General features: G+C 42.6%; 1 protein-coding gene and 1 long non-coding RNA gene across 4 annotated transcripts in view; one reads left to right on the plus strand and one right to left on the minus strand.

Annotated features, from left to right (window-relative positions):
* The window catches only part of AMDHD1 (amidohydrolase domain containing 1), a 23,796-nt gene continuing 6,874 nt past the window's right edge, over positions 1-16,922 (plus strand). The window contains exons 1-9 of one of the 2 annotated variants that reach the window (XM_036296474.1): positions 2-203; positions 1,838-1,944; positions 3,300-3,364; positions 5,215-5,492; positions 7,252-7,477; positions 9,992-10,116; positions 13,494-13,587; positions 14,141-14,301; positions 15,387-16,258. In XM_036296474.1, coding sequence (XP_036152367.1) covers positions 67-203; positions 1,838-1,944; positions 3,300-3,364; positions 5,215-5,492; positions 7,252-7,477; positions 9,992-10,116; positions 13,494-13,587; positions 14,141-14,301; positions 15,387-15,474 — 1,281 coding nt within the window. In that variant the 5' untranslated portion in view covers positions 2-66 and the 3' untranslated portion in view covers positions 15,475-16,258. Of the gene's footprint in view, positions 204-1,837; positions 1,945-3,299; positions 3,365-5,214; positions 5,493-7,251; positions 7,478-9,991; positions 10,117-13,493; positions 13,588-14,140; positions 14,302-15,386; positions 16,259-16,922 lie in introns of those variants that run through there. The other variant, XM_036296475.1, reaches the window with a different exon arrangement.
* Positions 6,256-9,996, minus strand: LOC118649435. Of its 2 annotated transcripts, XR_004965656.1 has the most exons (3): positions 9,833-9,996; positions 9,101-9,391; positions 6,256-7,561 (listed from the first exon to the last, which is right to left on the minus strand). It is a non-coding gene; the product is annotated as an uncharacterized LOC118649435 (long non-coding RNA). The 2 variants fall into 2 exon arrangements; XR_004965655.1 differs by having other exon boundaries at positions 9,101-9,996.

Here is a 16,922-nt window from a genome sequence, read left to right on the forward strand (position 1 = left end):
CTCCTCCGCTGTCCCTCCCGCGGCCACTGCCTGCTGACCGTCTCGCGAGCCGCGGCGCGCGGCGACATGGCGGGCGACCACCGCCTCCTGCTGGAGAACGCGCGGCAGGTGGTGCTGGTGTGCGCCCGCGGGGAGCGCTTCCTGGCGCGGGACGCGCTGCGCAGCCTGGCGGTGCTGGAGGGCGCCAGCCTGGTGGTGGGCACGTAAGTGGCTGCGGGTTGGAGGGACCCGTCCGACCGGTCCTAGCTGGCCGCTTTTTCTAGAATGTGTGCGCTGTGGAGGGAAACCGGGTAAAAGCTTTCCCGAACCCGGCGAGACATTGGCTGGACTGCCTTTTAGGAGCCTGTTGCTAACAGGTTTGACGGTCTCTGGTTGTCATTCGGTGGAAAAAAACGGCACTCAAGCTGCACATGGCACTGGGACGCCTCTGCTGATAAAATATCATTGTCCAGCAATCAGAAGGGGTTGGGGCTCTTTCCAGGGCTTCTTGAAGTGTGGCCAAGGGGCCACCTGCGTCAGATGGCCTGAGATTAAATAAGTAAGTAAGTAAATAAATAAATAAATAAGAAGACAGATTTCAGACCGGCCACCTCCCCGCTACCTTCATCTCCAGATCCATTTTTTCTTTTCATCCCCAGCATCTCCGTGAGTGGAGTTCTGAGACCTGAATTTTTATAAATACCTCTTCCACTCCTTTCTTCTGTGCACTAAAGCTTGGAAACTATACGGCAAATGTTAGGCAAACGTTTCAGTGGTTCTTAACCTTCTGGCCCTTTAAATACGGTTCCTCATGTTACCCAACCATAAAATCACTTTCGTTGCTACTTCATAACTGTAATGTTGCTACTGTTATGCATTGTAATGTAAATATCTGATATGAAGGATGGTCTTAGGCGACCCTTGTGAAAGGGTCATTGGACCCCCAAAGGGGTCGCGACCCACAGGTTGAGAACCGCTGGTTTAGATGGTGATGGTTTGGGGTAATAGGAAATTACGGTTCAGCCACCAGAAAACAAGGGCATTTTCAATTATTTTCCTTAAACCTTCTGCACTTCCTGCTAGAAGTGAATAACAGAACAGCCAGTTTGGGAGGGCGGGCCTGGGGTGGGAATAAGGGTTGGACGCCAGTTTGAATTGGAGAGCTACGTGGCAGGGCTTGTGCAAGAGCAGTCAGTTAGTATCACCTCGTAGCTGAGCTGCTTAGGGTTGTGTAAGAGTTCAACTTTTAGGGACTGTGTGTTTCTAATTAACAAAGGGATCCAACCATTTCCAGCGTTACTGTCAAAATCTGTTAAAATCAGTTAGCGGAATTGCACAAAAGTAAGAATCCAAGACTAGCTGATGGCCACAATCTGGAGTCCTGAGGATTCAGGCCCCCACTATCTTGCTCTGTTGTGCAAGACCCTTTTGCTCCAGTCACTCCATCATCCCAGGGGGCTGCTCAATCTCTCATGGTGTCTATATTTCCACTAGGAAAGAGGAAGAGAAAGCAATCCCATTGGCTAAACTTAGTCACATGGCCACACCAGGTTGCCAAGAGACTGGGAAATGTATCTTTATCTGGGTGATCATGTGTCCAGCTAAATTTTAGGAATCTAGCACCTTGAGAAAAGGGAACATTGGTCTCAGAGAACAACTAGCATTCTCTGCTACACATGAGTTGACTTTTTGCCTTACAGGTGGCTAGAGCCACTTTCCGAAAGACAGAACTTCAAAAAAGAAATACAGTAAATATTGACTGACCCCAAGAGACATCTATAACATATTTTAAATCATTAGTCAGATTTCTCACAATAGTTCCCCAAACACTAGTAATTATTCCTTGATTTTTCTTCAGGGATGGGTTGATAAAAGCCATCGGTCCTGCTGATGTTATTCAAGAACAGTTTTCTGAAGAAACGTTTGAAGAAAGAATTGACTGTTCTGGGAAATGCATCTTGCCAGGTATCAACCTCTCTTCAGTAAAACCCCAAATTCAGTTTTAGTAAAATAAAAAAAGAGTAGTAGCTTGTTTTAAAGAGGGTCCTACAATGATATTAAAATATAATAATTATAATTTATCTAATTTCTACTATTGAATGGCTAGCTGCTTTACAAACATTTTCACATTGAATCCTTTAACTGCCCTGTAAGGTAAGATCATTATGGGCATGTTACAGATTAGAACACTGAAGTTCAGGGGTGAAATATCTTACCCTTGATTGCTACACAGGTAAAGGGCAAGCTGGGACTCGGACTCATCCATTCATTCCACTTCTTCCCATTCACATAATGCAGAGAGACCAGGTGTGTTGTGTTTAGGTTAAAAAACTGTGAGAAGAATTTTATTAATGTATTGTGTAGGGAGGGCAAACAAGGAAAACTGCTACTTCCACTACCAGAATATACTTTAAATAAGAATAGAATATGCAACAAAGGACCCATCTCTAGATGGAAAAAGGAAAGAAAAATCCCTAGAGATTTCACTGACGATGTATCTTTGGAGATTGACAACAGAATCAGCTTATTTACCATTCCCTCCTATATGATCTATGTTTTGTGGCTTTGTGTAATGATCTGAAACAAGTTTCACAAACTCTGAGTTCTGTGCAAACTTAGAAGCTAATATTTATCCATTTCAAGTGTGTATTGTGTATATCTGATAGAGCTTCTACCTTTTGGCTCTTGGGAGATAGAAGATAAAGCCAGGGTGAAACCTTATGAGAAAGCACAGAATACAATAGAAAGTGATCTGAATAAGGACTTTTGATTTTACTCCAAATCAGAACCCACTCATCAGCCACTTGATCCATTAGGTATTTTACATAACCTGGAAAGACACACTTTTCTGAATTGTACCAGGGTAAACAAAAGTTCCAAGTGATTGCTTTATAGTTTCTCTTTAATTAAAATATATTTCTTTCTTGAAGAAAGGTTTATCTTTCTGATTTCATATTTTTCTTTCTCAAGGTTGACAGTAGGGATTGTATGATTCTGTTTTCACACCCAGACTATCACCTTGGTGATATGGTCATTGGTTTTGCTCAACTCAGGGTTGACATCCTATTTCAAAAGCTCGCTTGGTGAGCATGAGCTTAATGGGCAAAAGGAGCTGTATTTTTTTAAAGGAATATTTTCATCTTGTTGAGTCACCCTCCTCTTTTAGAGCTGGCCTCTAAAAGACAAATTCTTCCTCTTCCACCCCCTCCAAGATGGCTGACCACCCTCATGCTTTCCAAAGAGCAGGATGTGTATTGGCCCTGCTACCTAAGGGCTTTCTGATTCTTAACTTTAAAAATGATTTGATTTCTTGATTACAGGTTTGGTGGATGCACACACACATCCAGTATGGGCTGGTGAGAGAGTTCACGAGTTTGCAATGAAGGTAATTGCAATGAATGATTGCAAATCATAATGAAGCATAAACAAACAGACAAGTCTTTTTATAAAGAGTCTGTGGGCTGTCAGGCTTTGCAACATAGATTTGACATTGTGTCTTTGCTTATGTGTCTTTTAAGAATATTTTCACTGGCCTGGACTATGGAAAATAAATTAGAACAAAACTAACTATTTTATAACTGTCCCAAATCTTTATACTATGCACAGGGATAACAATCGCTTTAAGTATAACAGTTTTCAAAAAATTTTAACTGTAGAATCTTCATTCTAACAGCGCTGAGCTGCCTTGCTCACTACTTTCTCCTCTCTTTTCCTTCCCCCAACCCATCCCACCAGCTCTGGGAGCCTTTGAAAAGGCTCCAGGAAACAATTTGAAAATCACCATTCATTAGGGTCAAACCAGGAAAAATATATTGCTCATAACAAAAATAAAATACGTGTCATGTTGTTCTCATTTTTTCCAGAAAAAAATGAGATTTATTAAGAAACATAAAAATATCAGTCATTAATAAGATGTAGACCCTCAAATCGCTAGTTGGAGCCAATTTTACGTTGTTTGTTTTTAGCAGAATTTAGCTTTTAGAGCAGTTTTAGGATCACAGCAAGACTGAGCGGGAGCTACAGAAATTTTCCGCATACCATCCATCCACCACCCCAGTCTTCCCCATTTTCAACTCCTCCAGCAGAGTGGTACATTTGCTACAATGGGTGAACCTACATTGACACACATTATCACCCAGAGTCCATAGTTTACATTACCTTGGGTTTGGACAAATGTACAATGACATGTACCCACCATTGTGGGATCATACAGAGTAGTTACACTGCCCTCAAAATCCTCTGCACTCCGCCTGTTCATTCCTTTCTTCCGCCCACCCCTGGCAACCACCGGTCTTTATACTGTCTCCATATAGTTGGAATTATACAGTATGTAGCCTTTCCAGGTTGGCTTTTTCCTTTTGGTGATACCCACTTGAGTTTTCTCCATACCTTTTCTTCACTTTGTTTCTGAGAAAGTCTGTATACTAACAGCTAAATTGCATTATTTAGGAAAAGAAAAAATTCTCAGATATTGTGTACCTTCCTCAACACACTAGAGCTGCTTTTAAGACTTCTTTATTAAATCACAGGATTTCAGAGCCAACTTTTCAGAGCCAGGTTTCTAAAAAGCAACCTTAGAGCTTTGCAATCCAGTTCTCTCATTGCATAGACGTGGAAAGTGGGGCCCACAGAGGGAAGGGTGTCCATTGCGTTCACCAGCTCACCATGGCAGAACCCAGATGAACATGGCCGAGACCCCAGGCAGGAAGACTGCGTTTGCCCCACACTCCTGCTGCCCAGAGTAACAGGAGCCCAGTGGGATCCCACAAAGAGCCTCTTCATTTGCTTGAGCCACAGAGGTCAGGTCCCAAACTCTTGTGGCCAAATACTGAGGTCTCTTTGCTGGAGATTTGAATGGCTGCAGTGGGGCCTTCCCCTTGGGGCCTTTGTTTCCTTAAAGGTGCTGAGACATGGGCAGAGATTTAACTGGTATACACTGGGTAGATTGGATTGTTAAAATACTGAAATACTTTTGTACCCGGTGGGAAATTGCCGCTGCTGCCCTGAGGCCAGAAGTCTCCACCACATCTCCCATCTCTGCCATTCCAGTATTTCTCTGGGAATTGCCTGCCCCCACCCCTTTTCTGATTGGCTAGTCACTACTAGCATAGAGATTGTGAATCGTTTTGAATACCCCTCCCCGCCCCCCGCCCCCCGTGCAGGTAGGTTCTGCAGACCTGCCTACAACCTCCCTGCATTTGCTCTGCCTAACGGTGAGCTGAGCGTTGTGTTCAGTTGGCAGGAGCCACATACATGGAAATCCACCAGGCCGGAGGAGGGATCAACTTCACCGTGGAGCGCACGCGCCAGGCCTCGGAGGAGGAGCTGTTCGGCTCCTTGCAGCAGCGGCTGCAGTGCATGATGCGGGCGGGGACCACGCTGGTGGAGTGCAAGAGCGGCTACGGCCTCAACCTGGAGACCGAGCTCAAGATGCTCCGCGTGATCGAGCGCGCCCGGCGGCAGATGGCCGTCGGCATCTCGGCCACGTACTGCGGGGCTCACTCAGTGCCAAAGTAACCGCAGCCGATGGGACCGGCGTTTAACTCGGTTGGGCATTGAGGGGGCCGCTTTCCCCAACGGCGGCTCACAGCTTTAGCTCTTGCAGAGATCTGTAGAAATCCTTGGGAAGGTGTTCTGAGTCTGATGGTCAGTCAGTCATCTCACACATGGTTCTAGGAAGGTGACCCCCACCAGACCCATCACTTTGCTAGTCCCCTGATGGTGAAGGAAGAAGAGATGCTCACAACTCCTTGGGTTGAAAAAGAGAGATGAGAATGGCTGTCTCCTGCTGCATCTTGTGTCCTGGAATTTCTAGACCGGAAGGCAGTCCCGGAACTAAAAGATCCCAAAGAAATCCAGGACTTGGAAATTCACAAGCTACTCCACTGTCTCAGTGCAGTTTTAGGTTTTGACAACTTAGCTATATAAATGCTACAGGCTTGCAAAAAATTATTTGAAAAAAAAGAATTTATATATTTTATAAAATGTATTTCGTTTCGGGAACTCTAAAACAGAACATTTTCATGGTAATTTTGTGTTTACCATCTTCAGAGGAACTAAAGAAATTAACATTTAAATTTATTATTAAAAAGTGAAAACGAATTATGTAGAAAAGAAGCACAAGTACATACATACTTCATATTTCCAATTACGTTTATTGTATGTCTTTAGCATTTACATTTCTGAAATTATTAAAGCTTGAAACTGCCCTAAGACTTCTGGGAAGAGCCTGTCTATAGAAACAGATTTTTTGCAAATGGAGTACAAGGTGTGTGATGGCCTGTTTTTTGTGGGTTTTTTTTTTTTTTGGTAAAAGGACAGTGTAACATGGTAGAAAAGACTCAAACTTTGGAGTGGTAGCAGACCTGGGTCTGAATCCAGCTTAACTACTTCCAGTTGGGTGATTTTGAGGCATCTTCTAACTTTTTGAACATGAATTACTAATCTATAAAATAGCTACATAACACCCTATTTTATACAATTATCTTGAGAATTATATGTAAGTGCCCATCTCCTCTATCTACCCACCTGAATGGTTTTCACTGAATGAGAGGCTTCTATGTGCCAATTATGGGACTAAAGTTTTAGAGGTTTCTCCATCTGCCAATGAGCCTCTGAGGTCTGCGTCTTGGTGCCCAGTGATAAAGCCTGAGACTCAGAGTATGCCAAAGGACAGCTAAATCACGTGTCCAAAGAGTTAAGCAGCTAGCAAGTGGTAGAGCTCTGTGTGTATTTGACTTCAAAAGCCCAGCCCTTCCTAATATATAACTACCCCAGAATCTCATTGAGAATTTTGGGGCCTTCTACTAGCCTCTTCTTCCATGTCCCCAAATGGTGAGACAGGAAGCCTTAGGCAGATGCTTCTAGAAATAGTGTAGAGGAAGAAAAAGACAGGGTGATAGCTGGGGCCCAGGTAAGAGGCCTGCAGTTGGGTTGGCAGGGACGCCTTCAGGATGCCCTCTAGGTGCCCTTGTAAAGTAGATTCTGCTTTTTCAGCCAGATGACCTTGCCGGCATTCCCAAAGGCAACACCGGTGTGCCAGAATGGATGAGCCATTTGAGTCTCTGTGAATAGGGTCAGAGCATATAGAAGTCTTTATCAATACCTCTGCTGCGTAGGCATGTCACAATTGTTAATAGCTTTGATTCTTTCTGTACTTTTCTGAGGCTTGAGGTTATTTACCTACAGTTTCTCAGGTCTCCAAGCACCAAGAAACCCTTCTTCCAGTTAAAAAATATATTTGCCCATGGAAATGTTCTTTTCTTCCCTCAGAGGAAAAACTGCTACTGAAGCTGCTGATGACATCATCAATAACCACCTCCCAAAGCTGAAGGAACTTGGCAGAAATGGGCAGATTCACGTTGACAATATAGATGTGTTCTGTGAGAAGGGTGTCTTTGACCTGGATTCTACCAGAAGGATTCTTCAAGGTGGAAAAGATATAGGGTTACAGATTAACTTCCATGGGGATGAACTCCACCCGATGAAGGCTGCGGAGGTACAGTTGACTTTTGGCTTTTCCTTTGTCAACACTCAGGTTATGGAAAACTTACCTAGTTTGTTCAAAGACAGGAGCGGCCTTCTGAAAAGATAGGGAGAGGGGAAATTTGTTTGAACAATGTGCAGATTGCTCAGGTTGAGCCTTGGAATTCCTGACCTCTCTTAGAAATTTACTTTTTTGCTGTTTCGTTTGTTTGTTTTTGTTTTTTAAATTTCAGAGAGGAAGGGAAAGGAGAGGGAGAGAACCATTGATCGGCTGCCTCCCACACGCCCCTTACTGGGGAGCAAGTCCGAAACTCAGGCATGTGCCCTGAACGGGAATTGAACCGTGACCTCCTGGTTCACAGGTCGACGCCACTCCGGCCAGGCTGGTAATTTACTTTTATTATCACCTGCTGGTGATGTTAGTAGGAAAGAAGTACCTTTGTGATCTCACTGATTAAATCCACAACCTATTTTGGTTGGTACAGAAAGCCGTACTAGAGTCTATTAATTTCACATGCAGCTCCTAGGGTTTTCCGTGGCATCATTCAGATGAACGTGAGTGAAGCACACCATTCATAGCGAGGACATGATTTTCAAATCTATAAGTCTTACACAGATTCATTTATTTATGCTTTCAACAAATATTTGAGTGTCTAGTGTGTGCCAGGCACTGTTGAAGGCACGGAGAATTCATCAGTGAATAAGACAGCTCTTGAGTGGAGTGAGGCACTAAATGGACAACTTCCCTTGGGTATAAATACAGATGTAGATACCCCACATGTGTCTTAACCACATGTCCTGCTTGAGCTTTTAAAATCACTTCCAAATTGTGCCCTGTGTTTCCTGCCCCAGTGAATGACACCATTATCTATTGCCTAAATCAAAAACCCAATCATTTGACTCCTCCCTCCCCTTCACCTACCACATTTCAACCAACCAACAAGTTCTGCCAATTTCCTCCTGCATATCTCTAGGTCCACATCTCTTCACCCCACGGCCTGGGTCCAACCACCATCAGCTCTCACCTGGATTCCTGCAACAACTGCTCTTGCCCCCAAGCTTGCCTCCACTTGAATCTGTTTCTGTAATCCATCCTCGTAGAGTATCTATCCCTCCTCTCTATTGCTTAAAACGACCGAAAGGCTTACCATTGCTCATAAGGTGAATTCCAAACTCCTTATATGTAGGCTTGCCAGGATCCAGCCCTAGTTTACTTCTCTATCTTCCTTTCTCTCTCCTCCCCATTTTCACCACCTTCATCCTGCCTACGGTGGACCAGCCACATTAAACTACCAGCCCTGCACATATTGTTTCTCTAATCTGAACTCCCCCTTGTCCAATTAATTCTAACTCCCTTCCATGTTTCATCTTAGCCTCAGCTTCTCTGGGGTTCCCCCCCCCCCCCCCCGCAAAGCTCTCCAGCAGTGTGTTACAGCTCCTCCTGCACTTATCCCACTGTGTTGAAATTGCCTCTGCCATCCCTGCTGGACTGCAAACACTGAGGACTGCACCCATGTCTTACACAGACCTGTCCCTGGAGCTTAGTGCAGTGCCTGGCATACCCATGGCCTTTACTAAGTAAATAGTTGTTGAATATTTGTTAAGTGACACCTGGAAGGGGTGGTCAACAAGATACCTTTGGCCGTAGAGAGTGACTGGTGAATTAAATCAATAGAGGTCAATACCCGGGATGAGCAAATCAAGTTTGGAAAAGTGAGGGTGATTCCAAGGTCAGAAAGGAACTCTTCTGGGGAGCATAGTCTGTCCTGTGGTCCAGACACTCTTAGACCTGAGCCAGCTGCTGATGAGGGGCCTTTCCTGCCCTGGTGTTGGGGGGACTGCAGCTGCCCTGGGCCGCAGTGCAACGACAAATATTGTCTCCTCTTCTCTCCTTGGAATATGTCTTCTTAACATACCACTTTTCATCCTGGGCAGAGAGAGGGAGAGAGAGAGAGTAAAATTGTCAAGATGAGAAGAAATCCACGTTAGTGGTTCCATGATCCTCATAGCATTGCCTCTTGTTGGTTTTTTTCTGACAATGTAGCCAAACTTTCCATCTGGAGAGAACTCAAGCTCAAGGAGTATTCTCAAATTACACACATGATCCACATTTTTAAAGTTTGTTTTCTTAACTGATTATCTGCTTTCACTGAGAGCAATGGCATTCCAAGATACATTTTTCTTGTGATTTTATGATGCTATAATAGATTTTGTTATCAGTATTACTCAGTGTATTATTCTGATTCATAAGATCCATAACATTTTCTTTTTTAGCAAATGTCTTAAGAATGTCAGTAAGCATTTGTGATGACAAATAGTTATTAAAGCAGCACACTAGCTACTTTTCAAATGAATGTCCATCACGAACCTTTTATCCATTTTGGGGCCTGTGCTTGTGAAAGGTAGTTGACAGGAAATCTTCCTAAGAGAGTGCTGCTTATCTTGGCAGGAAAAGCAGTTTCATGGCACTTTATTAATTTGTTGTTGCTGTTGGTTAAATCTTTTTCTCTCTGTTCATTCTGCTTAGCTCGGGGCTGAGCTGGGAGCCCGGGCAATCAGTCACCTGGAAGAAGTGAGTGACGAAGGCATTGCTGCCATGGCAACGGCTGGGTGCTCCGCGGTTCTTCTGCCCACCACGGCCTATATGCTCAGGTGAGATCGACCTCACCCCCACACAAGAGCTGCACGTACACGTTGTGGAGACACAGACCTCCAAGATGCCTAACTAATCTCATTGTCCTTCCAAATCCCTTAATGCAGATCAAGAAAACTTAGCTCATGGAAGGTGCCAATTCAGGAATGATGTTCAGAAATGAATTCTCCTGAGGAAGGAGCTCAGAACTAAATTGACCTTCAGTGGTGGGCGTGTTGGGGATGGTGGCTCTTTCTTTTTCTTTTCTTTTAACTAGTTTTGGAGTTTCTTTTTTTTTCTTTTTTTCTTTTTTCTTTTCTTTTCTTTTTTTTTTAATTAAATCTTTATTGTTCAGATTATTACATTTGTTCCTCTTTTTCCCCCCCATAACTCCCCTCCTCCCAGTTCCCGCCCCACCCTCCACCCTCACTCCCCACCCACTGTCCTCATCCATAGGTGCACGATTTTTGTCCAGTCTCTTCCCGCATCTCCCACACCCCCACCCCTTTCCCCCCCAAGAATAGTCAGTCCATTCCCTTTCTATGTCCCTGATTCTATTATAATCACCAGTTCATTCTGTTCATCAGATTATTTATTCACTTGATTCTTAGATTCACTTGTTGATAGATGCATATTTGTTGTTCATAATTTGTATCTTTACCTTTTTCTTCCTCTTCCTCTTCTTAAAGGATGCCTTTCAGCATTTCATATAATGCTGGTTTGGTGGTGATGAACTCCTTTAGCTTTTCCTTATCTGTGAAGCTCTTTATCTGACCTTCAATTCTGAATGATAGCTTTGCTGGATAAAGTAATCTTGGTTGTAGGTTCTTGCTATTCATCACTTTGAATATTTCTTGCCACTCCCTTCTGGCCTGCAAAGTTTCTGTTGAGAAATCAGCTGACAGTCGTATGGGTATTCCCTTGTAGGTAACTGAGTTTCTTTCTCTTGCTGTTTTTAAGATTCTCTCTTTATCTTTTGCTCTTGGCATTTTAATGATGATGTGTCTTGGTGTGGTCCTCTTTGGATTCCTTTTGTTTGGGGTTCTCCGCGCTTCTTGGACCTGTAAGTCCATTTCTTGCACCAGGTGGGGGAAGTTTTCTGTCATTATTTCTTCAAATAGGTTTTCAATATCTTGCTCTCTCTCATCTTCTGGCACCCCTATAATTCTGATGTTGGTACGCTTGAAGCTGTCCCAGAGGCTCCTTACACTATCCTCGCATTTTTGGATTCTTTTTTCATTTTGCTTTTCCGGTTGGGTGTTTTTTGCTTCCTCGCATTTCAAATCATTGACTTGATTCTTGCGCTCCTCTGGTCTGCTGTCGGGAGTCTGTATAATATTCGTTATTTCAGTCCGTGTATGCTTAATTTCTAGTTGGTTCCCCAATATAACATCGAGGGTCTCATTAGTTTTCTTGTAGATCTCATTAAGTTTATCGGCGGCTTCTAAACAGTTCTTGAGAGACCTTAAAAGTGTGGTTCTGAACTCTATATCTTCCATTGACAATTTTGTCCTGTTGCTTTGTCTCCGCATTTTGTTATGCTTTCTTGGTGCACCCCCTAGTGGTCTTTGTTCGAAGTCTTATAGTTAAACCTTGATTGTTGTAGCTAATACCAGGGAGGGTTTGACCTCCAGGCCAAGTGGCTATGAGAATCAGCTGTGTCAGCAGTGAGAGAACTTCTGTCCTCTAGGGAGGTGCTAATCTAGCCTTTGCCTGAGGCTATCTGGCAAATGCCTTTGTGCAGGGCTTGGGCAGGGCGGGTCGCACAGGATCAACAGGGTGGGCCGGAGAGAGCAGTTATGGCGGCTCTCAGTCCTGTCCCCAGGGGCTCTGACTCTCTGAGTCCCAGCGACCGCTGCAAGCCTCGGAGAGAAAGCTGCACTCGCTCTGACCGAAGCCAGACAGTCCCGCTTCTCCCGTTTGAGTCTGGGTCCCTAAAGACTCGCCTGTATCTGGAGCTCAGAGTCTGCGACTCCCTCCCGATTGAAAACGCCAACCGCGCCCTCCGCCGCCAGCCCGCTCGCGCACTCCGAACCTCAGAATTTGACTTCAGCACTGCGCCTCCTCTGAGTGTCCGTATGCGTTTCTCTTTCCTCCTAGTTGTAGGACTTCCACTCAGCCAGCGTTCCTGTGGTTCTGGGTGATGTCCCTTCCGTCTTTTAGTTTCACTTTTGAAGTAGTTGTTCAAAGCAGCAAACTTCGGCGTTAACCTATGCCGCCATCTTGGTTCTCCCGAGTTTCTAATTTAAAGAAAAATCAGTATGCATTACCTTTGTAATTAGAAAAAAATGGAGTAAGCTTTATACTTTAAAAGATATGCATAAGCCTTGACTGGGTGGCTTAGATGCTTGGAGTGTTGTCCCATACACCCAAAGGTTGCAGACTTGATCCCTGGTCAGGGCGCTTATGGGAGGCAACTAATTGATGTTTTCTCTTCTCTCTCTCTCTCTCTCTCTCTCTCTCTCTCTCTCTCTCTCTCTCTCTCCCTCTCTCCTCTCTAACAAAACAAACAAAAACATGCATAAGATATTAAGGATACTTAACAGTATTCAGAATCTGTATGAGCTGTTTTCTGAGAAGTTGAGTGTGGGTGCACAATCCTCATAAATCCTGGGGGTGAGAGGAAAGAGGAGATGTCTATTCTGTAAAAATCTCTCCAGGAACTGTGCTGTGTGCCCTCTGTGGATTGAATACATTTAGTCCATCTTGTGTAACTGCCATTGCTCTAACTCTACCAAATCTGAGACCCTTCTGACCCTTTCCTTTGTGCCACCTGCATAACGACCACAAGTTTGTGGTCAGGGAGGCCGGCATTCAAGAGACGTTTTATCCTTTTACAACCAGGTGCTTTCTGTGAGGTTGGGATACCTGGTTTTCAAGGCGGTGATTCAGCAGGTATGGCCTTAGCATAGTGGTTATCGACCTGGAGTGATTTTTTTCCCCTCCGGGGACAATTGTCAATGTCTGGAGACATTTTTTGTTTGTTACAATTAAGTGGTGCTACTGACATCTGATGAATAGAAGCCAGTGATTCTGCTACACATCCTACAATGCACAGAACAACTCCACAACAAAGAATTATCCAGCCCAAGAAATGAATTGTGCTAAGGTTGAAAAATGCTGTCTTAGGGATTGAAAAACAAGGCTTTGAGTAATGGTTATAAGGGAGAAGAAAGAACTATTTCAGTGCTTTCCTGAAACTTATTATGATCTTATACACATACATTAACGTAGACTACAATCAGGAAATATCAATCAATAATCACTTAACCTTGAGTTTCTGTTTCTTCTCCCAGAAGAAATAAGGGTTAGATATCCTAAGTCTCCTTCCATTTGGAACATCTATTCTGCAAAAGCTTCCATTCTGGATACTGACATCTTTTTTCCCCTCCCTTAGGCTGAAGCAACCTCGAGCCAGGAAGATGTTAGATGAAGGAGTAATAGTTGCTTTGGGCAGTGACTTCAACCCTAATGCCTATTGCTTTTCAATGGTAATTATTTTCAATATGCCTTTCAGAGCAGAGTATCAAACTTCTACCAAGCATATAAATTATTTTAAAATACTTCTTTTAAAATGTATCAAACATCAAAAAATATTTTCCTGTGTAACAAGAAAAAAAGATATAGATAGTAGTGTAATTGGATTTTTCTGCAGAAAGAAAGGAGAAAACGCCGTTTGCATTGTTTTCTGGTAGCCTTGGGCATTGTGGTTTTATAATAAGCCATTTTTTCCCTTGGAGAATAGAATAAGCTCAAAGAAGTTTTAGTGAGTAAGCATGGAGGGGAGCTTTATTTTCTATACTAAGTGGTCTTGAAAAGTTGTAAATAACTATTAAATACACATGGGGGTAATCTTGATAATAAAGGATTTTTTTTCTAAAGCATAAGAACCTTTATGTGTAAGTTTAAATGTTCCTATATCAATCAAGCCATTCCCACCTCCACATTTAATCACCATTATTTGTTGTGCTGTGTTGGAGAAATGTCCCAGGTAGCAGTTGCCCTCTTGTTACTTTCCTCTGACGCTTTTCTCTTCCATCTCAGCCAATGGTCATGCATCTGGCCTGTGTAAACATGAGAATGTCCATGCCCGAGGCCTTGGCCGCAGCCACCATCAATGCCGCTTATGCACTGGGAAAATCTCACACACATGGATCTTTGGAAGTTGGCAAACAGGGAGATCTCATTATCATCAATTCATCCAGGTGAGTGAATCCCCAGCTAAGCTGTCTTAAGCCTCTTGTGGGATATAGACCTGGTTTAAAACCCTTTTCCACGAATTATTAGTGTCAGGCTCTATTAGTGTAGGCTCAGAAGCTACCCAGTCCCGTCCATCTTCATCCTTTTACAACGAAGTCTCTCTACAAGTCCTAAACCACGGGGCAGACTCCGTTTTCCGGTCTCTTCATCCACCTTAGATCTTTCATAGATCTCCAGGCTTCTGCTCTTCTACCTGGACTTTGGACTTGTGTCCTCTGGCATATGTTTTTGTTTTTCTGTTTGGCTTCTGACCTTCTGCTTACACTGGGCCACACAGGTCCCAACTTCAGCTTGTCACCCTGATTCTGGATCCCAAAATCCTCACATCAGTGTTCCTGTCCTGGTTTCTAATTACTCACTTGCAGTCTGCTGCCCTCTGGGTCTCCCACGTGACAGTTTGAGTCTTCTTGTTCTAAATCTTCGGTCCCTCACTTCTAGTGAGCCTATCCCAGCTCTTGGACCTCACCTTCAACAGAAGAGAGTGGCTCTGTAATTCTACTCTCTGTGGTCATAAATCACCCTCATTTTTTTTTTCTTAAAAAAGTTTATTATTATTACTTTTTTGGAAAGAGAATGAGAGAGAGACAGAGAGACAGAGAGACAGAGAGAGAGAGAAGCATTGATCGGCCACCTCCTGTACATACCCTGAATGGGGATCTAACCTGCAAATTGGGTATGTGCCCTGACCAGGAATTGAACCAGCCAACTTTTGGCATACAGGACCACACTCCAACCACCTGAGCCACGCCAGCCATGGCCACTCTCTCTCCTGAAAACAATGTTGATGTTGTTACCATTTGTGCATTACTTAATTGAATCAAATATTTTAAGTTCAAATACTTAAATGGTATTATTAAACATTATTTGATTTGTCATAGGCTAGTTAGTAAGTAATATGCCATTTTTTAAAGCCCAAATATCAATGACTAGGTATAAAGAAATTTTTAGAAAATGTATTTTTAAATTAGCATTTAAGGATAGTGATAATTTTGACTTGTATGTATTGAAGTAATGTTTGATTTCTTTCTAGATGGGAGCATTTGATTTACCAGTTTGGAGGCCATAACGAATTAATCGAGTATGTTATAGCTAAAGGAAAAGCCGTCTATAAAAAATGACAGATTTTAAAGGAAAGAGAAGACTTTAATTGTATAAAATGCATCAATACAGTATGTTAGAAGTTAAAATACCTTAGTAGTTTACCAAAATGATGTCACTTAAACCTAAATGTATTTCATTGTTTTGTTAATCCACTTGTAAAACCCAAGGGATTAACTTATTTTAATTTAATATGCACCTGGACATAGAAACAGGTAAACCAATTGTGATGATAATCTCAAAACATTACATTATGTCACAAATATTTGTCATAAATATTCTGAAGATTAAAATTATGAATGATCACAAGAACACATTTGTGGGTAAAAGCAGATTGACAATCAGGTAGACATGGCTTGAAAATCCCATTTTGTTTCCGCTTTTCAAATTTCAGTTTTTTAACAATATTTAGTGAAAATTGGGGGATGGAAGGAAATCCAAGTGAGATGCCGCAGATTAAGCTAAAATGCAGCCTTCTAGAATAGCAAGTAGTTTTTCCTTTCCCCACCCAGTTTGTTCTTTCTAAAAGTTCATCAAATGAAATGCATCAGTGTCCCCTGAGGGAGAGTCTCCTTCCATTTCTAGTTTCCCTTCGACCTTAGCTCAAAATAGACTTCACAACACAGTTCAAGGCTCATCATTTTACATACAGGTACTGGGGCCTTCTTGTAATGGATGCTTTTTTTTTTTTTACCAAAAATCCAATAATGTAATTTCTTAAAAATTGCTTTTAAGTTTTTGATTCTTCACATCATAATTGTATAGAAAAGATGTCATAGTTTTAATAAATATGTGCTGTCATGATTATTGTTGTTATTTCCTTATAGCCCCGGATGTAGATCAGCGCCTTATCTATTAGAGCTTTTTAGGAAATAAACAAATTACAGAATTACTTATAAAGAGTAGATGATTACTTATATATAAGTGTCCCCCCAAAATGTACACAGACACTTTGGAAAGCAGCTATGCTCACCACTATACCACTAACACAACCTCACAGACACTTTGAATAATTATAAAGTCAGTGTTTATTAAAATACAGTTCATTTTCAAAATCGAACTGTTAAAGTGTTATGCATTGTTTTGGGACGCCCTGTAGTTGCTTCATGTAAGTTTAGTTGAAATCTTTTTAAAATGTTTTAATCATCTTTATGATCATAACTGTGTTATGAAACTTTATCCTACTTATGAAGAAATGATTTGAGGAATAAACAATGACTATCCAAATTATTACCCATTTCAGGTTAATGAGTGAGGATTTTACCATATTCAGTATAAATCAAATTAAACTACCCCTTATTGGAATGTTAAGGATAACAGGGTACATCACTGTCACCACCTAGTAGCCTGGGGTCACTGGCACTATCCCTCCTAGGCTTGGAGAAGGGTCTTGAGGGGGTGTGGGATCACCTAGTCCAGTGGTTCTCAACCTTCCTAATGCCGCGACCCTTTAATACAGTTCCTCATG

This window comes from Myotis myotis, unplaced genomic scaffold (assembly GCF_014108235.1).
Source record: "Myotis myotis isolate mMyoMyo1 unplaced genomic scaffold, mMyoMyo1.p scaffold_m19_p_3, whole genome shotgun sequence".
Taxonomy (NCBI): domain Eukaryota; kingdom Metazoa; phylum Chordata; class Mammalia; order Chiroptera; family Vespertilionidae; genus Myotis; species Myotis myotis.